The sequence below is a fragment of the Lentinus tigrinus genome (assembly GCF_003813185.1).
Source record: "Lentinus tigrinus ALCF2SS1-7 unplaced genomic scaffold L226scaffold_4, whole genome shotgun sequence".
NCBI lineage: Eukaryota > Fungi > Basidiomycota > Agaricomycetes > Polyporales > Polyporaceae > Lentinus > Lentinus tigrinus.
The window spans coordinates 1,746,638-1,767,217 of record NW_027137913.1 but is presented as its reverse complement, the minus strand read 5'-3'; the positions used below and the strand labels follow the sequence as shown (position 1 = coordinate 1,767,217).

Here is a 20,580-nt window from a genome sequence, read left to right as displayed (position 1 = left end):
GGCCATGATTGGTCGCGGTTGTGTGCACCTGTATGCAGCGACTGCAGCGAGCTATGGATATCGACTTCGTGAGTGGCACCCTGCAGCTCCAGGGAGAGGAAGAGGGTACTGTACTGCGACGAAGCGGCGTACCTATTCATGAATGAGAACCCTTCAAAGTGGGGTCGCGGCCATGATTGGTCGCGGTTGTGTGCACTTGTATGCAGCGACTGCAGCGAGCTATAGATATCGACGTCGTGAGTGGCACCCTGCAGCAGCAGGGGAGAGGAACAGGGGAGACGTACGGGAGGGAGCCGTGGCAGTGGGTCGCATGCGGGTGGATATAAGGGAGATGAGTACGGAGAGGTTGCGGTACCTCCTCCGTCCCCTCAGCTGCACCCCGTTGAGTTCCCTGAAGCATTATGGCCTCGAAATTGACCAAGCGCGACGTACAGGTCGGTGGCGAACGTCCCAACGGCAGCGATGGTGGGCTAATGCGGCGTGTTACAGGTGTTTGAGTCCCTCTTCAGGCTGGGTCGCGCTCGCAAGCGTCAAAAGGTGCGGTGGGAGGAGTTCGTGCTCGTAAGTGGGACAACATGCATAAAGGGGCAATGGGGCACGCTGAACTTACTGAGGAAACGTAGGCGATGACCCACTTCGGGTTCGCCTGTGGCACGGGAGGCGGACATTCAGGCTCCGTGCGGACGTTCACCTCCCCGGCAAGTATGGGAGGCACAACCGTGACGCTTGATGAGGTACGTGAGTTGGCCAGCATCATGAACGTGTGCTGATCAGCATGAAGCCTCACGGAAGTCGAAGCCGATGCCTCAGCCGCCGAGACCAGGCAAAGTAAGTCATCGACGGCTGTTGTGAGGCAGCGGCTGAATGTGCTCGATAGACTTGCCAAACGACTTGATGAATACTTTCGCCTCAAAGAGGTATTGCGTGGGCAACTATAGGACTGGAACCTGTGTATGTGTGATATCCCCGGGCGCAAGGGGATAGCACAGTAGCGGAGAGTTAGATATAGAAATGGACAATGCGAGAGTGCCAGAGTGCACGGTACCCACCTCGAAATGCGTGCGTGCGAGTAAGATGGCATAGGCCTGCCCAGAAGAGGATGGTTATCGATAGAGAGGATGTTAGACTTGCCGGCGGGACCACGCGAGGAACATTGCCACCCATGTGGCAATGTTCCGAGAAAGACGGAACTAAGAAGACAGGGGGGGGGGGGGTCCGCCACGTGGGGTCTGGGCCGCCAAAGGCCCAGGCGTCTGATTAGGACGGGGCTGTCGGGCTATTGAACTGCAAGGATGTTCGCATGTTTCTGGGACTGCACACCAAAGGGTTTGTATAGCAGACTGCGCGTGCGCAGGCCGTTGAATAGTGTATGTATACTACTAGGCTAGCATACAAATAGTAGTACGTTACGAAGATCGACGCTGAAGGACGTCAAGGCGCGTGATATGAAAGTATACATGGTGAGTACGGTCGCGACAGAGGAGTGTCTCCAAGCGGACGACGTCGTGAGTACGAACGTCGGCGAACGTTATGCTACGTGAGTCAAGACCTATGCGGCGCGGGGATAGGTACAACTGTGCGTCCACGGCCGGGTTCTACATAGGTACGTTGATTCAGTATGACACGAGGACGGGGGAGTGAGGACAGATAAAGTTTCACCTGAAGAGCGAGAGTCTGTTTCTCAAAGATCCACGCTTCGAAAAACAGAGGGACTCGTGGGTCTTGTGTATTGGTGGTGAGTGGGCATCGGAAAGCGAGGGATAGAGTGGCGGCGTACCCGTGTTTCCCCAGCGACGTATAATGGCCGCATAAGCGGCATAGTCTCCATTGCGGGCCAGTTCGAGCTTGAGGAGATGGAACGGCGGGTACCGTGGAGAATCTATGTTGGGGTCGGTGTGGGTGGAGACGATGGTTCCGACAACGACAACGGTAACGTAGCCCTGCCCAAATCGGAGGACACCGTCAGGCGGCCGTGGCCACATACATGCAGACAGCGGGAGTCTTGACAGAGAGAAGATCCCGTCATCGACGTCGTGAACGTTGACAAAGCGAGCAATGCGGCTACATTTATAGACGGCGTCATGTGGGATATTGGGGAAGAGGGAGGGGTAGGGGAAGAGTACCTGGACGTCTTTGGGCTGATCCAGCGTGGACGCAAGCCATGGTGCGATCCAGCGGCTTGGACGGCGGTGAGGGTGCGGGTCGATGGAGGAAGAGTGTGTGCTCGCTGGGTGGAATGCGTAGCTGGCATGGTCAAGGTTATTGACCAGGAGAGAAGAGCGATGTTAGAGGGTCAGTTACGTGGACATCATGATTGTATGTTGAAAGAAAATACTTAAGTTATTATTTCAGTGAATATGGTGGGGCGCCTTGACGCGTCCTCAGGACCAGCGTGGAGACTGAGATGTGAGTGGGGTCTTGATGAAAGGACAGGAAGAGCCTACAGCAGTGTCGCACCCTATCGCTCTCTACATGAGTGCGACACGTGGGTATGGCTCTCTGCAGCAGTGCGACACTGAGGTTGCGCGCGCTGCAGCAGCGCGACACTGAGGTTGCGCGCTCTGCAGGACCGCGACAAATATTGTGGAGAATTGCGACAGCGGCCGCAGCGTAGCGGCGTCGCGCTGTCGGCACATAGGGAGGGTTGCAGCTCGGCGCTCCAGCAGGTGTAGGGCAGTGCGGCGGCCCAGATAAAAGCCCTGTCCATACGTACACATGTGCTGTGGGACTGCTATAGTGCGCTACAGAGGGGGTGCATAAGTGCGACATCAGCGAAAGAAGTTGAGTCATACGTGTCTTAGTGCTACAGCACCGTGGTAACGCACTGGCGCAATGCGCAATGGCCGTGTAGCATTGGGAGCACTGCTGAAGCGTTGCGCAAGCAACGAGCTGTGGTGGCGGGTGGCGCAGAAGAGTATTAGTAACTGAGATGTGTGATCTACGACGGTATGAGCACCTGTCGTGAGTGGACGATGGTACAGGTAGAAGACATGTTGACCGACGGCTTGTTGGAAGACAGGCGAACAACGCAACGTAGGACGGCGCAGGTGTCGCACTGCCTATCCGATTTTCGCAAGGATGGGTAACAGCAGCCTCGGAGGCGTAACGGGGTGTAACATTGGGCACCGAACTGCGATAGCGACGGGTGCAAGTGCGGTAGAGAACAAGATGAACAACGTCATTGTCTACAGGTATGAGCGCTCAGGGATCAGGCTTGGCAGGGGCTGGGCCGGTGATCCGGCCACGTGATGCCTGGGTGTCCGCCGGGTATGGCGGACATCTCCTCATAGCCCGGGCATTCAGCGGGCGAGAGGGAGCGGTCGATAACGTGCGTTGCCCCGAGCGACTTGAGGTAGTCGGCATGCTTCAGAGACGACATCGCGATGATGGGCGAGAAGCCTTAGAGCTTGGCGAGCTGGATGGCTGCTCGGAATTGACGGGCGTCAGCAGCGTGGTATCAGGACAAGTGGCATCCGAAGCATCGTACCACTGTCCGACTGAAGAGGAGCCGCCGATGATAAGTGCAGCTTGGCCCTTGAGCTTTGTCAAGCCACCCTCCTCCCAGGGGGCCGGGAAGTCCAGCAGAGTTGGCACCCGGCTCATGCGCCCATATTCCGGCCGCAACAGTAGCAAGGTAGGTCGGGACGGATGCCGCCTGATCGAATGCAATGTTATGCGGGACCTGCAGCGTAGGAAGAAGATCAGTATAACATCTATCGCATCGCTCTGGAATAGAAAAACCGCACCTTAGCAGTGTTATCCACCGGGACGACCCTATACTGCTGGTATGACCCCTTCTCCTGTTCGTTAACTCCGGATGTGAAGAGGCTTGCGGCGCCAGGGAAAACACAAGTAAACGTCAGCCGAGCAACCAGATACAAGCGTGTTCGAGAGACTGACATCTTGTCGCCCTTCGCGATGTTCTTGACCTGCGAGACAACCTCCTCTACGACGCCTCATGCAGCGATGAAAGTCCGAAAGACCGTGGTTGTGTTGATTGCCCGACGTACTCGGGAGTTGCGACCAGAGGCAATCTCGAGTCGAGAGACCCACCATTGCAAGATTGCAGTTGCGTCTGTATTGATGCTCCAGATATATCGGGGACATTGTCAGTTTGCTGCATCTGCGGTCGACAGTTCGCTTCCTACTTGACTTCGTCAACTCCAGGCCGGTCCAACTTACTTTCGTTCATTGAGAAAAGCTCGACGCTCCTCACTAGCGTTGGCATGCCCGTCATTCTCTCGAGTCTCGACTCGAAGAGTCAATGACCCGACGACCGCGGAGGAATGATGGTATCAATGATAGTTGTGCGATTCGTATGACCGAAGATGACCGACTCCCACCGTCCTCAGCGCTAGAACGCGTGGGCCTGACCGGAAGTCTCCGATCGCATGAGAGAGGGTTTGACAGGCGGCGCTTGTGCGCTTGTGGCCAGTACTGCTCGACCTGCACTTTTACCGTCTCTAGAGGCACTTCATACTTCATAGAACACCGCGGGTCAGCTCATTCACTGCATAAAAGTATGGGCGGCACTATCACCTGCACGCCCATCAATAACGTCTTCAAGTTCATAACCTTTCGGCATTCCGAGTCGTAGCCGATGGCCCCGGAGTCATGTCATAGTATTGGTAAAGTTCAGTGCCAGCTTCGAGAACTGAAATGGATATCCATCACACATTGTCTCTATTGTAGGCTCTCCTTTCACATACTGCGGTGCCACAACAGCCGGCCTTCGAAGCTTCATCTTCGCAGCCTCCAACCTCCGCGCCGATTGGCGCGTCATCTGTGCTTCGTCCGCGTCAAACTGCGTCGTGTCAGGGCGGTGATTGTACTGGCACCCTATATATACCGCATGCTCGGCAAACTGCCAGTGAGTTGCTCATCATCTCCACCACTTCATTCAGGCTGACGCCTCCCGTCCAACTGAAGCTGCCCCTTAGGCCGTGACCACCGCGCGTGCCATCATGACACCTCATGGCCTGAACAAGGCCTCATCCTCGAACTGGAAGAGTCCCCGTGCTGTGATAGAACAAGGACATATCACACTGCCTGGGCTCTGCGAATGGCATGCGCACCATAATCCCGACTATCCCATGTTCCGCTACGCGGATATCTGCGGCGTGAAGGAAATCGACTATGCACACGTATGGAGGGCAATTTGTCGCGCATCCAGTTATATTGGGTCGCACACTCGCCATTTCGAGGGACGCGCACCAATTGCCATACTGGCTAATGCAGGTGAGAGTCCAGGAAGTGCACAAAGGCTCGTCTCACATGAAACTCTTCAGATACCGTCACGTATTGTTGTACATCATTAGGCATTATGCAAGCAGGGCACACCGCATTCCATATCTCTCCCCGAAATGGATCTGCCGGAGTTGTAGACCTTCTCTCACGGACGCAATGCCGCGTCATGCTCGTCTCCCCCGATATTCGAGCATCAACGTTGGCTCAGGATGTCCTTCGCCAAATCGACGTCAATCTTCTTCCCCTCCCACAATTTTGCGATCTCTTTCCCCCGGACTCTGAGAAGGATCAGGACGAACCTCAGACATCGCGGCGGGATGATCCTCAATCCCCTGCTCTCATCCTGCATTCATCTGGTAGGGCTCGATTGCTTCTACGTAGCTCTCACGTACACTGACATCGGTGTTCAGGCTCGACCAACCATCCAAAGCCGATCTACTGGAGTCAGAAACGACTGGTGAAGTTTGGAACAGTGTCTTGTACGTATTCATGTAGCGTGACTTCGACGGATCAGCCTCATACTCGATCGATAAGGGCACGGAGAAGTAGATATCACGGGTAATGTGTTAGGGGCGCATGCACTCCCCATGTTCCATGCTGGAGGCGTTGCCATGTGTTATACTGCCGTATGTCCTTCCAGTTCTCTTCTGCAAGATTCAGGCTTCGGATCTTTCTGATCATTCTGGAGTAGATATGTGCCGGATTGATACTGAGCGTCTTCGAGCCTTCCTCGCCGCCCACAGTCCCAACATCTGACAACGTGTTCGACGGGGCACGTTCCACCAGTTCTGACTACTTGATGACCTTTCCGACGTTCGTCGAGGTATTTTTTTCGATATTCGTTGGCGCGCCCTACATAGCTGACACAGTGCAGGCTTGGTCTCAGGACGCTGACAAGGTGGCACATATGAAGACTATGAAGGGATTGGTTTGTATATATCGTCGGGTTGGACATGTCAGCTTGACTCATACGGTCGTACAGATGTGTGGAGGCGCCCCGCTTAACCAAGAAGTTGGCGACTCGTTAGCATCGCAAGGTATCAGTCTCATCACCATGTATGGATGGTACGTCTTGCCCCGCGATACGGCGACCGTTCTCGAATGACAGAGCTGTCGTTTAGCACAGAGGTCGGCACGATCTCCAACTTCGTACCAGGTGCGCCGTATGTACCCGCATCGTTCCGAAGGCTATCTACTAAAAATTAATCCAGAGAGCCCGGGGATGGAGTGGGCATATTTCCGGTTCGCGAAGTGGATTGACCCCGTACAGGTCGATCAGGGAGACGGGACATACGAGCTCGTTGTTCTGGTAGGCTGACTTACCCAATGTCCTTGGGTCCCGACTCATGTATGCTATGAACACAGTCGCCACAAGACTGTCCTCTCAGCGTTGTGAATACCAAAATTGGAGACCAGGACGCATATGCAACTAATGATTTAGTCGTCCGGCATCCTACCAAGCCTGATCTGTGGCAATTGTTTGGGCGGAAGGACGACCAGATTATTCTTTCGAATGGAGAGAAGGTCTGCACCTTGGTTATCCCAGTCAGCCGCCAGCTCACAGTCTTCTGTTCGCAGACGAATCCCACCCCAATTGGTATGCACTAGGACATTCTGACTCGCTCGAAGACCATGTAAAACTGATGACGACCCAGAGCACATCATTAAGGAAGATCCCCACGTCGCCGGTTGCATCGTGTTTGGGCAGGGGAAGTTCCAGAACGGAGTCCTCATAGATCCTGCCCCGGACTGCCATGTCTCCCCTGGAGATCAGGGATCTCTCGTGAGCTACAGGAACAAGATATGGTAGGTTTGTTTCAGGCACAACTGTCCTTATACTCACCGGTATTCTTGACAGGCCTACAATCGAGCGCGCGAACGAATTTGCTCCGCATCATTCCCGAATCTTCAAAGAGGTGATATCTCTACGTCTATGGCGCTCACGACGATCGCTAAAAAACTTACTGTAATTCCAGATGATCCTTGTTACATCACCTAACAAGCCCCTCGAGTACAACGCGAAAGGCTTGCCTCGCCGCGCCCCGAACCTCAGGCAATACCATGACGAAATAGAGGCTCTCTACGTGGAGGTTGAGCGAAGTGCACAGACCGACATCGTCGCGCCAGCGACCTGGGACCCCGAAACCACTCGTTCTTTCGTCGACGCCGTGGTAGAGAAGGTCATGCAGAAGCGTGTCCCGGAGTATGTAGATCTGTTTCGTCATGGGTGCGACAGGTACGTCGAAAATCGTGGTTTCCCAGTATCCGGATCTTATTGACTATGCAGCCTCCAAGCAACCTGGATCAGAAATACGATCCTGCATGCGATTCGCGGACAGTCGGTTGAAGCTGCTGCACGAATTCCCATGAACATCGTCTTCCAGGCTCCGACAGTCATGGCGTTGACGAATGCTATGCTGCAGGCTCTGGACTCGGATCGCGTTCATGAGTCCACTATTCTCGATCCGATAACACCAGATGAACTCGTAGAGCTTGCAGAGCAACTCTCTGCCGATCTCCCAGACCGTCCATCGCAGCTCAGCCCGCCCGCTAGTAACAAAGACGTGGTTCTGATCACGGGGACCACTGGAGGCTTCGGCTGCGACGTCCTTGAGCACCTGCTCCGCCACGATGAGGTCGAACTGGTGTATGCCTTCAACAGGCCCGGGGTCGACGTGATGGAAAGGCAGCGGGGTCGTTTTGTCGAACGTGGTCTCGACGTAGGATTGCTAAGCTCGCCGAAGTTCCAGTTGGTGGAGGCGGAGCTCGATGTTCCCGGTTTTGGCATACCCACGGCCTTGCTCGATGAGGTACGGTTTCAAGCCTCGCGCTGGTGTGGTCCGCAATTCGCTCATCGGAGTCATGGAGCAGATCCGAAACCGTGTCACTCACATCATACACAACGGTGGGCACAGTTGCTCTTGCTGGAGATTCGAACAGTTTCCTGATCGATCTCGCAGCGTGGAAGGTCGATTTCAAACTTGGCCTCTCATCTTTCGAGAGCGATCTTCAAGCCGTCCGTAACCTCGTTGAGCTCTCTCTGAGCTCCCGCCATACCGCACCTCCGAAGATCGTCTTCATCAGCTCTGTTGGTGTCTTTAGCAGTGGGTACTCTCAACCAATCACGTTCGCGGTTAGATGTTGATGTCTCCTTGAAGGGTGTACCATGAGCCCTCCCATCCCCGAGGTCCCCGTCGAGCCGTCATCAGCTATCGAAAGTGGCTACTCGGCGTCGAAGTGGGTTGCGGAAAAGCTGCTCCAGAACGTCTCAGAGCATAAAGGAATTTCAACTACCATCGTGAGACTCGGTCAGGTTTGCGGCAATCGTCTTGGCCACTGGAACGAGAAAGAGTGGTTCCCGGCAATGATCAAATCCTCCCTCTTCACGCACTCTCTTCCGGACGTTGACGGGGTAGGCACATCCCTACCCGCTCTCTGATTAGACACTTATCGCTATGACCAACAGACAGCGTCATTCATACCCAGCTATCCCGCCGCCCGTGCACTCGTCGAGATGCGCAACTCGACGTCGCCTATCCTCCACCTAGTGCACCCCCGACCGGTCTCATGGCACGCCCTCATCACGCCCATCGCAGAAGAACTGCGCGTCCCGCTCGTGCCATACTCGACGTGGCTCTCCGCTCTCGAACGGAGCGCTGCTGATGGTTTCGCAGCGAATGCGGAGGTCGACGCCATGCGTCAGAACCCTGCTCTGCGCCTCCTGGAGTTCTTCCGGGGTCAGACGGTTTCTGCGGAGAAGGAAGCGATGGGGGATGTGCGGCTTTCAACTGAGAATGCGGAACGGGCTTCGCCTGAGCTGGCGCGCCTCCCTCGATTGGGAGGGGATGTCAGCGTGTCGTGGGTGAAGGCGTGGAGGAAGTCCGGCTTCCTTCCGGCAGCGTAGGCATAGAACCAAGCTTGATTCAGGGGATCGGAACGCATACGGCAGAGATTCTGTACGATAGTTACACATTCACAGTGGAATTTTTCCTGATTTACAACAGCTCTCCCGCAAGCCAGCGGTTAGCGAGTTCGAGCGACTCGACAGGCTTGTCGTATGGCGCCTGACAGAAGATGAGCTCCGAGTCATCGACACTCAAGGTATATTTAGTACGTACCATATGACCAGCACCAGAGATCGTGGCGTAGGTGAGGCCGCCTCCGCTGCGCGTCACTCCGGCGACTTGTCCCTCGACCATCCACTCCCTCAGCGGCTCACCGCGGAACTCCTCCTGCTTTGTCCACTCCAGCGCGAGCGTCATGCGTTCATTCCCGATCTGTGTCGTTACGTCGATCGTATCAGCACGGCGGAACAAACACGAGGAATTGATACGTACCCAGTTGCAGATGTAGTCCGTCGCACCGACGTAGATGAGAGCTCGCATCCCGCGTTCGAGGAGGGCGGAGATGTAATACTGGGCAGGGAACCCCCAGTGGTCCAGGTGCTGGCGGAAGGCTAGGTTGACTGACGGGGTGCCGTGACTGAAGTTTCCGCGTGCTGCGGGGTCAACGCCCAGGCGCTCCTGTATGTCCGGGTTGCTCAGATAGTCTCCGATGTCCCTTCTCAATGGGTCAGCATGGTAGGTGAGGCTACGATTGCGGCTGACATACTTGACGATTGGGTAGCATTCGGTTATGTCGGCTGCTCCCTTGCTGGGCTAGCGTTAGATACATCGATCGCGAGCGGATATTATAGACTCACCAAGGTCGTGCCCGATCGTAGTGATTAAGACCTAATATGTTCAAGTCAATCATCAGTTCTCCCGGATCCTTCACGGGGTATGATACTGACCGACGAACAGCTCAGACATCGCGGTGCTGCAGAAGGCTACTGCTGCCGTACAGTCTATACTATCCAATTTGTCGATGCACGACTCTTGGTATCGCTTGGTACAGCGTGGAACCTGCGAGATATTAGCAATTGCGTGGTGTTCTACGAGAACAAAAGACATGGAGAACTCACTAGTTGCTTCATTCTCACGCAATCGCTATCGTCAGGTCAGGTCTCAGTCATATGTACGAGGTCTGAATACGTACGCAACACTCTGTATGGCCGGAAAAGTTGGGTCTTGACACTGCACGTCGTAGTACGACGGGTACATCGACGCGAAGTCCGTGCATCCGTTTCCGATCATAATGGATGTTAGGTTGATGGGGGTGAGTCCCGCGTCGACAAGCTGAGTGTTCTTGTCGTAGATAGTGGCTGCGAACACCGGGATGTAACGACCCTGCGCTCAAAGTTAGTGAGGCTGTAGCGTAGCTGATTGTTGGATGCTCACCCCGTACGACTCTCCCGCAAGGTGGAGCGCTCGGCCCTTGAACTTCGTGAAATGCTCAAAGAAGATCGTCATGAAAGCTGCGATATCTTCCGCCGCCTCGTGAGTGGTGCTCTTCACGCCAGAACGTAAGCCTTCAGACAAGGTAGATCTCGGAGCCGCCAAGTTACATACCACTGTTTCTCCATACTCGGCGTACGAGAAGCCGACGCCCACAGGTTGGTCGACGAAGAAGATGTTAGCATGTTCGTTCCATGAGTGAGGGTGGCTCTTTGTCGTGTTTGCATCCGTGACTCTGCAAGGACCTGCACTCGGCTCGTGTTAGCTGGTTGCTTGCACGCCATCACAGACAGTGGTACTGACCGAGTTCCATGAAGAGACCCATGGTGGAGGACGCGCCGGGACCGCCGTTAGTCCAGAAGATCACGTCGTCCATATTGGGGTCGCGTCGGCTCTCAAAGAAGTAGAAGAAGAGATGTCGTGCTTGCACGTCAATGTAGCCGGTGTAGGCCCTGAAAGCAAGCAAGCAAGAATGAGCGTAGCAAGGAGCTTGATGGGACCCTCGTGCTTACCGTACACCTCCATCGCAGAAGTTCGACTGCTTGACACGCACATTGTAGCGAGGGAATACTGGGTGGGTCAACGTCGTGTACTCGGATGAGGCAAGCAAGTCGAGATCGCCAAGCGGAGTGAACGGCCCATCGTCATACGAGGCGAACGCGGCTTGGCCGCTCGGTGCCATTGCAGAGTCGAGGCCGTACGCCCATGCAGTACCTAACAAAGCAGTAAGTAGCCACATCGCAGGGAGTATCGTAGTATTGTTCAGTTTCATCTTTCAGATATGCTGGTATGAAGACTGGGAGTCGTGGCACTGGCGAGGGAGATAAGCAGCACGTCGGCGGGGACGGCACTCCGGGAGGTGGAGTTATTTCAAGATGGGAAAGGCCGTTCATTAGGTTCATTCTGTTCCGTTCTCGGCGCGTGGTGCATGTTGATAGCGTGTGTGTGAGCTGCAGGCTAAAAGCAGGGTGAACTCGGGGGGTCTTTTCAGGGGATAGACGCTCGAGTGACACAAATCACGTGCTGTGACCTGGTCGCGCTGCGTGACGTCGCGTCAGCGCCACGAGTCCGAGTCCTCGAGGCTGTCTTCTATTTTGCGATCGCCCTCACTCCGTCGCCTCCGCCAGAACTTTCAACGATCAACCATGTTTTAGACATGTCCTATTTGACTTGGGCAGCATGTCAATATCACTAGTCCTGCGTCCGGCGGTGATCTGTTGGAAATAACGGTGGGTGGGTACTGCCACATATTGGTGGATCAGTCTCTTACGATCCCCTTTCCACTACCAGGATCGAGGAGACGTCCGGGCATTGTGGGCGTCGCGTTTCACTTCGGAGTTCATGTGGGTTCCCCTTCCGTTCTACGCCTAGGAGATGGATGTGGGTACGCTATGGGCGCACTTGAAACCCGCCCACATTGCTTCTTCGTGCACATCTCTTGGGCGCGGACGATGTTAGACCATGGTCAGCGTGGGGGATCTATTGGCAATATGAACCCTCCGTTACGGCACCGATAGGTCGATAAGGCACCGTTCAAGCAGAAGTGGAGGCTTGGTCCGTCCTCGCTCGACCTTGCAGACCTCGCAGAGTTGATTCGCCGCCGAAATAGAGTATGGATATGGCGTCTACCTGCCTGATCACTCAATTCCGACCGGCTTTTTGACGACGTTAGTGGATCCTTAACCTTGTATTTCACAGCATGCTGACGTTTTCCGCGTGTTTCAGCGGCGAATTGCGGCTTGATGCTGTATTCTCCATGTGAATCTGACCTGACACTCTTCTACTAACAAGTGGACCAGTAGAGGGAGTACTTCCAGCGCCCAGCGCTCGGCGGAGATTCCCTTCAGGAACGGCGTTGTTTCGAGGATCATCATATAAAAACCCGATGTGGTCAACGTCCACTCGCACATCTTCCTCCACCACTCACTAGGCACCATGTCTCAAAGTATCCAGGTTGAATACCGACAGCTAGGCAAGTCAGGCCTCCGCGTTTCCGTCCCTATAGTGAGTCCATATCGTAATGGCATCTAAGGTCACATATCACTAACAGAGATCCTCGTGCGCAGCTCGGTGGCATGGCTTTCGGTGACACTCGTTGGAGCGTAAGGGTTTCTCGAACCCTCCAGTTGTAGATGTCCAGACTGATCGCTACGCTTAGCCTTGGGTTCTCCCAGAAGAGAGGGTATGAAATGCATATACGGGATCGGGCGTACGCTCACCTGCAGCGAGCAACAGGCGCTCCCAATCCTCAAGGCGGCGTGGGACGCTGGCATCAATACCATCGATACCGCCAACGTGTACTCCAACGGAGAGGCCGAGCGAATCATTCGGGTGTTCATGGAGAAGGCGAGTACGACGCATGCCACTTACCTTCATGTGCTGAACTACCCATGCACAGTACTCGATCCCGAGGGAGAAGCTGGTCATAGCGACCAAGGTGTTCTTCATCGTGGCCGAAGACCCCAACATCAACACCAGTCTCGCGCACTGGTCTCTCGCCCCCACTCGAGACTACGTCAACCAAGGCGGACTATCGCGCTCGGCGATCTTCAACCAGGTCGAAGCATCGCTGAAGCGACTGGGCACGTCGTACATTGACCTCTTGCAGGTCCACCTGTTCGACCCGGAAACGCCTATTGAAGAGACGATGAAGGCCCTCCACGACCTGGTTGAGGGCGGAAAAGTTCGCTACATTGGCGCGTCGAACATGCGGGCGTGGCAGTTCGCAGAGATGAATCGTGTCGCAGAGCTGAATGGCTGGACAAAGTTTGTGAGCGTACAGGTCGAGTACTCGCTGCTCTACCGGAATGAGGTGCGTCATTGTCACTGTCTTCGAGTCATATCTCTGCGGCGGCTGACGTTCAGCAGGAATTGGAGATGATCCCGTACTGCAACTACAGGGGGATTGGCGTCATTCCCTATGCGCCGCTCATGACCGGCCATCTCGCTCGTCCGATGGGTATAGTAACGGAACGCACGAAGAGCCTCGCGGGTAGTCCGTTCGAGAAGAAGCTGCGGGAGTCGGACAAGCAGATCATTCTCCGCGTAGAAGAGCTTGCGAACAAGAAGGGTTGGACGATGAGCCAAGTAGCGCTTGCGTGGATCACGGCCAAGATCGCAAGTCCTATCGTAGGGGTGAACAAGGTAAAGCTGGTGGAATACTGCGTCGCGTTCGGGAGCTGATCATTTCTTGTCCGGACGTCTCACAGATCGAGCGTCTCCAGGACAGCATCATTACTAGGAAGACTTTGACGGCAGACGAGCTCCAGTATCTGGAGGAACTGTGAGTCACAGACAGATTGTGATTTTCATGCGATGTGTCACTGACCTAGGTTTTCGTCCATAGCTACGAAGTACAGAAGCCTCGATTCTGACCGGGATCGATGTCACCTGCCAGGTGTTTATGTAGGCTATCCACAACTGTCAGACACTGTATAACACCGCACCTGATGTAAATGAGTACTTCCCTGAACCTGGAGTGTTGACCGTAATTGCGAGAGGACAAGAGGTTCTCGGAGCGCCCGCTATGGGTGGCATCGGCGGGCGCCAAGCAGTTTCTGCCGCCTTTGCTCCTCGTTCTCGACTCACAATGTTACTCTCCCTTCCTGCCGACGTCTCTCTTCAAGTGCTTGCCTATCTCTCTCTTAACGAGCTCTCTCAAACTAGACGGGCTGCTCGTGCAATAGACCAGTTCTTTCATGCCCACGAGGACAGTATCTACCACCAAGCCGCTATCTATCACCGGTTTGTTCGCCCCCAGACTGCTTTAGCGGACGTCGTACTCGCGGATGGCTGGCTTGAAGGGGTTAGAGATTGGAAGGAACTTTGTCGACGCCGGACTGTGCTAGAGAAGAACTGGGACGGTCATGGATATGTGCACGAAGGAGGATACCAACCTGGTGATGACACCGTGATCAACTTCGTCATTGACGAGCAGCAAAGGACCGCGATCAGTTTGTCGAGGAAGGGCGGTCTTGTTGTTCGGGCGTTGGAGGATAACCGTCTCTTATGGGCTCTCAGCAAGGTACGTTCCTTCGAAGGATATGCGACCTGAAGTCAGGATGTGCAAATATCGCTCATCTTCGCAATCAGGAGTATGTCGGAATGAATAGGTTCGACTTCTCCGAGGGCTTCCTGGTCTTCAAGGCCAAGCAATCTGGTCTGGAGATATGGAGACGCGTCGTCGACGTCAAGCCAGATGCTCCTGGAATCTTCAGTCGCGGACGCCTTGTGACAACCCCACTGCAACACCCTTCTCCCTCTGCTGTACGCGACTTTCAGCTCCAGGCTGCTGCTCTCGCCCCTGTCGACAAACAGACCACTCGTGGCCAGTTCCTCCCACATGCATACATCGATACCAGCGACGTAGGCGCTGTGCGTCTCTTCGGCATCAACTTTCCCCTTCTCGCCTACGCTCCCTTCACCAATTCCAGCAAGGTTACAGTCATCGATGCCGGCTCCGGCGAGTCTCTGTGGAACGTTGACCCCGGCGACGGACGTCTCTTGGGCATGCCACCTCGCTTCATCTTCCCGGATGCGACCGATCGGGTCCCCATGGACTTTGACATCTCCAAGGAACATATATGCCTATGTATGTACACTTTCCTGGTTTTGATCAGGCTCCCCAAGCACTTCACGTCCGACTTCCCTCATGCCGGGCCCAATGAGGCAGAGAATCCTCCGGACATGCTCGTGTTGGGCGAGATGGATAGTCCGGCGGCGCGACAGACGAATGCCTGTCTACTGACGCCCGTTGTAGAGGATAACGATGCTATGACGTGGTCCAGCACCGACGATTCGAGCCCTGTTGTAACTACACTTAGCGGACGTGGCGCGTTCGAAAGGTTCCAAGTCACACCTCCATCTGAGGCTGCGCAGAAGGCGAACATGCATGCGCTCGTCCCTCTGAATAGCCCGAGAATGCGCGCGGGTTTCGTTTCTGGTATGTCTCTCTTTGTTGCACGCCAACTAAACGAAGTGCGTCGCTCACCGTGGCCAAATCAGCTCGCTTCTCACCGGATGGAAGACATCTCGTGGCAGCCACCGCTTTTGGTCTGTTATACTTTGCTTGGGATTTCGCTCGTGTCGAGGGCGGCATGATGTTCTCAGACATCACAGAGCATCTCTTCCTCGAGGAGCCCGTCCGTGAAGTTTCATGGGATTCGCACCTGCGGCGACTCGCAGTCCGGACAGTGAGTGCTTCTTGCTCTACTTACTTCGCACTGGCTAACATCGGATCGCAGGCATGGGAGGACGTCTTCATCGTCACGCTCAATCCCAATTACCACGCCTTCCACGCTGACCAACCGGAAGCCGGTCCTGTCGAGAGTCCATGTGTCCTCCGCGGCGCGTCAGTCATGCGTCTCCGAGACTTCTCGAACCACGATCAGGTCGGCTGGGCCCGTGGACGCATCACGTTCAATGGCATGCATATGACGCGTACGGCCCTTTGGCTTGTTTGGGACGTGGGGTTGCTTGCGTACGCAGTGGCGAAGAGGGAGCATGCCGCGCAAGGGCAGGGTAGAAGGGAGCAGAATGCGAATGGTAAGCCTGATTGTCCCGGTGATGTGTTGCTTTGTGCTGACGATGAATCTGTAGGGACGGGAACGGGATCGATTTGTTTCCTCGACTTTACTTACGGATTGTAGATTAGATGTGCAAAGCGACACATTCGATACATAGGACACATTCGTTGAACAAGATTCGCGATTACGCCAACCTTCGATGCGATAACCAAGGTCAAGGTCTGTGTGAAGTGGGAAGACGCCTCGGCTATCGTGCCTAAACGATTTCGGTGGTCGCCACTCCCGGCTCTTCAATCGAGTTCATTGACAGCCTATGTGCCACTGAGAGCAATCGTCGAACAATCAGCATTCTCGGCTACATCAAAGGTTGAACTAACGAGTGTCTCTGGCTTTCAGATGACAACACTCTGCTCCTCTTCACATTCTGTTCCCTTTCAGAGTTCCGGAAGGGTATTGCTCAATGGCCTTCGTTCTCCGAGGCTCTATATATGCCAGGGTCGTCTCCGCCGTCAGTCCGCAACATCCTCATCCCCGACCGTTCTCTTCGTACGGACATGACCGATCCGCCATGCACACCTCGCTCATCTTCCCATACAGTCAGAGTCCTACGGTCCAAACCTTCCTACGCACGGTACACCTTCTCGCCAGTATGCTCTATGCGCGTCCGGTCGCGCATGAGCAAATAGCGATGTTGATGTGAGCTTACTTCAGTCGTCTTGTTACCAGCGGTTCTGATTGATCTTCGCGCTGATAGGTCGCTCAATGCCTTAGAGCCATGTTGGTGGAGCATCAGCGATACAAGAACCACTGGACACCAGTGCGTATGGTTCGTCATCCATGTAGTCACGCTTCGGAGTGGAATCGCTCATCTGATGTCTGAATACTTGCAGCGCTGTAGATCACGTCGGCGTTGCGGCGCTGCTTTACCACCTATAAGTCCAGGAGAAGCACCTGGCGCTCGAGAACAGAGATCGTACTCCTGAAGTCCTTCCTCGCTCATCAGGGATGGTCGAGAGCTGTGATCTTCTCGACCGCCTCACCTCGACCATCTTCATGATCATGTCAGCCTCCCAATACATCGACTCCATTTCTTTGTAAGTCAACCTTTGTCCTCTATCCATCCTATGCCTTTCACCAACACACGCCGTAGTCTCGCAGACGTCGACCACGCCGGGGCAAACTCACCGGCCACTTACCCCCTCTGCCCCTCCCAGTACAGGACGCACCCCAGCCAGTGCCAGTCGCTCCTACCACCAAGCCGCGGCGTAGGGCTCCACGTGCCTACAAACGGTTCACCAACCCAGGCCTGAAGCCGGCAGCTCCAGGCAAGGGCAGGCGACGACTGGGGAACCCCCCCCCCCCCCCCCCGGCACAGGCGAGATGGACCCGAAGGAGGATCTGTGGGTGTCTGCGGAGGGCAAGACTTCCACCTGCAGGTTCAAGCACCTGGCGCTCAAGAACAGAGGTCGTACTCCTGAAGTCCTTCCGCGCCGAGGTGGGCTTGACGTTCGCCCAAGTGCCGTACTCGGGGTAAGCTTCAGTTTTTTTTCTCTTACTGTCTACTCTCTCTGACCACCGTAGGCGTAGTCGGTTCCCTCAACAGAGCAACAGCGACGACGACCCTCCCCGCGATGACCAGCCTCCCCACGATGACCAGCCTCCCCACGACGACGATCCTCCCCGCGACGACGATCCTCCCCGCGACGACGACCCTCCGCCGCCGCCGCCTGAACACAGCTACCGCGTCGATGGTCCTCCGCCGCCGAGGGCGCCATCAACGCCGCGAGCGGGCCCCTCAAAACCCACCCGGTTGAAGAGGTCGCGGTCTTCAAAGGAGAATGAGGGAGGCTCCTCAGAGGATGCCGCGGGTTACGAGGATGGGGAGACTCGGAGACACTGTGAGTCGAAGAAAATCAGGAAGACTGCCAGTGCGTTGGAGTGCGAGGAGTGTGGTAAGGTGTTCGAGGATCTGACGCGCCTGAAGAGGCACGTCAACAGTGTTCACATGGGGATCCTTCAAGAGACGTGCCCGCACTGCGGCAAACCTATGTCACGGAAGGACGCTCTTACGCGTCACCTGACATTGGGCCGTTGCCCTGGGTCGAACCCCTCCCCCCGGCGCATGCGAGATGAACCCGACGGATGATCTGTGGGTATCTTTGGAGGGCAAGTCCTCTACCTGCAAGTTCAGCGCGGAGAAGTGTGGCCATTCAGACGCACCTGAGAAAATGTGGAACCACATAAAGGGTAAGCACTGGGCAGAGCTGACTGGTACTACCGACGCCGAGGAGAAGGCGAGATGTCTCTGGGGCGGCTCCGGACAGCGCTTGACGGCGGAGAGCCTGAAGAACCACGTCAAGACGGTTCATCTGGGCATCCGCATGCAGTGCCTGTACTGTGGCAATTGCGAGCGGAGATATTCTTACCTGGCCCACCACGGGTTGACGAGGAATTGACCCTCAAATCCTGGCAACATCGGTTCATCGCTCCCTGCGCACCTTCCGCGATGCCGCTCCCGTCCACACTCCCGACCATGTCCATGCCATTTCCGCTCCCGGTCCTGCTTATGCCCTTGCCATTCTCACCCCCGCCCATGTCCCATTCTACACCCACCAACGCCACCCCTGCCGATTCGCATCGCGTGTCGCGCATGTCAGTTGTACCACGTACCTGCCTGGCCTCTTTAGTAGCTCCTTCGCTTCTCCCCTACACAATGTCCTTCGCCGACGCTTCCTCTTTCACATTCCTCCCGGCACCCCTCTTCGCCCCCGACCTCCGGCAGAGTCTCCGCCGAACTCGCACACCGTCCACCCAGTTCGATGTGAATACGATTCAAGAGCACGCTCCACCAGAGGAGCTAGCACAGCGAATCCCCTTCTATGAACACGGCCTTCCCTACTGTCCGGACGGGTCGTATCTGCAACAGTACGATGTGCAGGACCTGTGGAGCTGCTCGTGCTCCAGGGTCTACTTTGACCCAGCAGAAGGGGGGTTCTACCATGTCGAGCCCAAGCGGGATGGGGACGGCGAGCACCTTGTCGTCAGGCCGTTGGCATTGGTACAGCCCATCGCGATCTGCAGGCCGGGCGACAAGCCAGTATACACTTCGGCAGCCGAGTTTTCGGTCACCAAGGACGAGCCTCTGCTCGTTCTCAGTAGCTGCCTTCACGGTATCTGCGCCATCCAGGTGAGTTTTCGTTCAACATATGTATCGCGCTACTCGTAATGACGTCGCGACGTAAGGCGCAAGAAGTTCCAAGGGAGCCTCCGGTCCTCGTGACCCTGTCTTGGGTCCCAACCCTCCCCGCGTCCCAATGAACGAAGAGGAAGCGGAATCCCGAGCAGCGCGTCGAGTCCGCCGTCGCTGACGCATCTCCTGCGGCCAAGCGCAGGAGGCGTACGAGAGCCGACACGACGATGACGGCATCCTCTACTTCTTGTATGTCGTCGTCCTCTTCGGCACCGTCTCCGTCGTCGTCCTTTCCCTCTCTGCCTTCGTCCGTTCCCTCCCAGGCTCCATCCTCCATTCCCTCCCCTCAGTCCTCCCTTGCTTCTCCTCCGTCCTCCATCCCCTCTCCCCCGCGGTCCATCCCCTCTCCCCCGTCGTCCCTTCCCGCTACTTCGTCGTCCGAGCCATCTCCATCATCGTCGACCCCATCCTCCTCCTCCACTGCCCCCTCGTCAGAGCCCGAGTCGTCCGCTCCCAGCCCTTCGTCGTCGGCCGCGCCCACCCTCGCATCGTCATACTCAGCCACTCCTCCCTTCGAGCCTTTCGATTGCGACTTTGACGGCTGCAAAGAACGGGTAGAGACAGTGGAGGAGTGGGTGAATCACATGGAGGAGGTCCACGGGCTCTCCGAGAAAGGCTGGGTCGCGCACACCGCGTGTCCCAGTGGGAACTTGTGCACGACCCACTACAAGACGTGGCGGCCCTTCGTGCAGCATCACATCTCGAAACACCGAGGCAAAAAGTTGCAGTACGATTGCCCTGAACCGGGGTGCAACATTCCCCAGAGCCGTAGGGACTCCTTGTTGCGACATGTTGAGCGATACCATCCAGAGAGAGCGCCCGAACTGAACGTACAGTTGGGCAAGAAGCATCGCAGGACGAAGGCGGAGCTTGCGGCTGCCGGGGAGGGGTCGCAGCCGAAGAAGAAGGGGAAGGCGCCGTCCGAGGAGGCGCCGAAGTCGAAGAAGTCGCGCTGAGGTTTTCGTACTTTGGTGAGTCCGAGCCCGGTCTTCTGCTCCGCGTTCTTCACACTTCTGACTCGCATCGTTCTGCAGGTCTATCCTGCATTCTGTATCTCTAGCACATCTCCTCTCGCGTTGCTGTTGTACGTCGATTCGCCGGTCGCAGCTGTACCTCCTGCGGCCAAGCGCAAGGAGCCTACTGCCGAGTTGGGGATCAGCTCAGCGGCCATCCTCTGCATCTCACCGGCGCCGTCTCTGTTGTGTTTCTCTCCCGCTCCGAG

At 55.8% G+C, this 20,580-nt stretch overlaps 8 protein-coding genes across 8 annotated transcripts; 6 read left to right on the top strand and 2 right to left on the bottom strand.

Moving 5' to 3' along the window:
- Positions 1 to 401: 401 nt before the first annotated feature.
- L226DRAFT_567608 (uncharacterized protein) lies at positions 402 to 895 on the top strand (the record flags this gene model as incomplete). The annotated part of the gene is made up of 5 exons (XM_067684047.1): positions 402 to 434; positions 490 to 561; positions 624 to 734; positions 793 to 828; positions 878 to 895. The coding sequence occupies 5 exons, from the start codon at positions 402 to 404 to the stop codon at positions 893 to 895; spliced, it is 270 nt and encodes an 89-aa protein (XP_067540083.1).
- A 2,505-nt stretch (positions 896 to 3,400) lies between these two features.
- On the bottom strand, positions 3,401 to 4,107 carry L226DRAFT_609935 (uncharacterized protein; the record flags this gene model as incomplete). The annotated part of the gene is made up of 5 exons (XM_067686104.1): positions 3,401 to 3,415; positions 3,488 to 3,682; positions 3,747 to 3,828; positions 3,901 to 3,946; positions 4,011 to 4,107. The coding sequence occupies 5 exons, from the start codon at positions 4,105 to 4,107 to the stop codon at positions 3,401 to 3,403; spliced, it is 435 nt and encodes a 144-aa protein (XP_067540082.1).
- Positions 4,108 to 4,884: 777 nt separating this feature from the next.
- On the top strand, positions 4,885 to 9,271 carry L226DRAFT_550883 (acetyl-CoA synthetase-like protein). Its single transcript, XM_067682786.1, has 19 exons — positions 4,885 to 5,238; positions 5,289 to 5,603; positions 5,658 to 5,726; positions 5,782 to 5,873; positions 5,939 to 6,070; positions 6,122 to 6,175; positions 6,230 to 6,312; positions 6,369 to 6,403; positions 6,459 to 6,556; positions 6,613 to 6,771; positions 6,826 to 6,844; positions 6,903 to 7,053; positions 7,106 to 7,163; positions 7,224 to 7,483; positions 7,535 to 8,057; positions 8,119 to 8,152; positions 8,208 to 8,351; positions 8,406 to 8,659; positions 8,714 to 9,271. The coding sequence occupies exons 1-19, from the start codon at positions 4,965 to 4,967 to the stop codon at positions 9,149 to 9,151; spliced, it is 3,192 nt and encodes a 1,063-aa protein (XP_067540081.1). The 5' UTR covers positions 4,885 to 4,964; the 3' UTR covers positions 9,152 to 9,271.
- L226DRAFT_567605 (serine carboxypeptidase) lies at positions 9,243 to 11,265 on the bottom strand (the record flags this gene model as incomplete). Its single annotated transcript, XM_067684046.1, has 12 exons — positions 9,243 to 9,311; positions 9,366 to 9,524; positions 9,585 to 9,807; positions 9,859 to 9,900; positions 9,950 to 9,980; positions 10,040 to 10,151; positions 10,211 to 10,235; positions 10,285 to 10,475; positions 10,527 to 10,637; positions 10,698 to 10,828; positions 10,887 to 11,035; positions 11,096 to 11,265. The coding sequence occupies 12 exons, from the start codon at positions 11,263 to 11,265 to the stop codon at positions 9,243 to 9,245; spliced, it is 1,413 nt and encodes a 470-aa protein (XP_067540080.1).
- Positions 11,266 to 12,362: 1,097 nt separating this feature from the next.
- Positions 12,363 to 14,086, top strand: L226DRAFT_531285 (Aldo/keto reductase). Its single transcript, XM_067680048.1, has 8 exons — positions 12,363 to 12,587; positions 12,650 to 12,685; positions 12,742 to 12,765; positions 12,819 to 12,929; positions 12,982 to 13,395; positions 13,452 to 13,727; positions 13,793 to 13,866; positions 13,930 to 14,086. Exons 1-8 carry the CDS (start codon positions 12,519 to 12,521, stop codon positions 13,955 to 13,957), a joined length of 1,032 nt encoding a protein of 343 aa, XP_067540079.1. The 5' UTR covers positions 12,363 to 12,518; the 3' UTR covers positions 13,958 to 14,086.
- A 68-nt stretch (positions 14,087 to 14,154) lies between these two features.
- On the top strand, positions 14,155 to 16,270 carry L226DRAFT_502116 (uncharacterized protein). Its single transcript, XM_067677866.1, has 5 exons — positions 14,155 to 14,607; positions 14,676 to 15,525; positions 15,588 to 15,775; positions 15,827 to 16,127; positions 16,182 to 16,270. Exons 1-5 carry the CDS (start codon positions 14,173 to 14,175, stop codon positions 16,229 to 16,231), a joined length of 1,824 nt encoding a protein of 607 aa, XP_067540078.1. The 5' UTR covers positions 14,155 to 14,172; the 3' UTR covers positions 16,232 to 16,270.
- A 1,218-nt stretch (positions 16,271 to 17,488) lies between these two features.
- L226DRAFT_609931 (uncharacterized protein) lies at positions 17,489 to 18,254 on the top strand (the record flags this gene model as incomplete). The annotated part of the gene is made up of 2 exons (XM_067686103.1): positions 17,489 to 17,638; positions 17,712 to 18,254. The coding sequence occupies 2 exons, from the start codon at positions 17,489 to 17,491 to the stop codon at positions 18,252 to 18,254; spliced, it is 693 nt and encodes a 230-aa protein (XP_067540077.1).
- A 987-nt stretch (positions 18,255 to 19,241) lies between these two features.
- On the top strand, positions 19,242 to 20,474 carry L226DRAFT_531283 (uncharacterized protein). The gene is made up of 3 exons (XM_067680047.1): positions 19,242 to 19,295; positions 19,352 to 20,329; positions 20,393 to 20,474. Exon 2 carries the CDS (start codon positions 19,550 to 19,552, stop codon positions 20,312 to 20,314), a length of 765 nt encoding a protein of 254 aa, XP_067540076.1. The 5' UTR covers positions 19,242 to 19,295; positions 19,352 to 19,549; the 3' UTR covers positions 20,315 to 20,329; positions 20,393 to 20,474.
- The last annotated feature ends 106 nt before the right edge of the window (positions 20,475 to 20,580 follow it).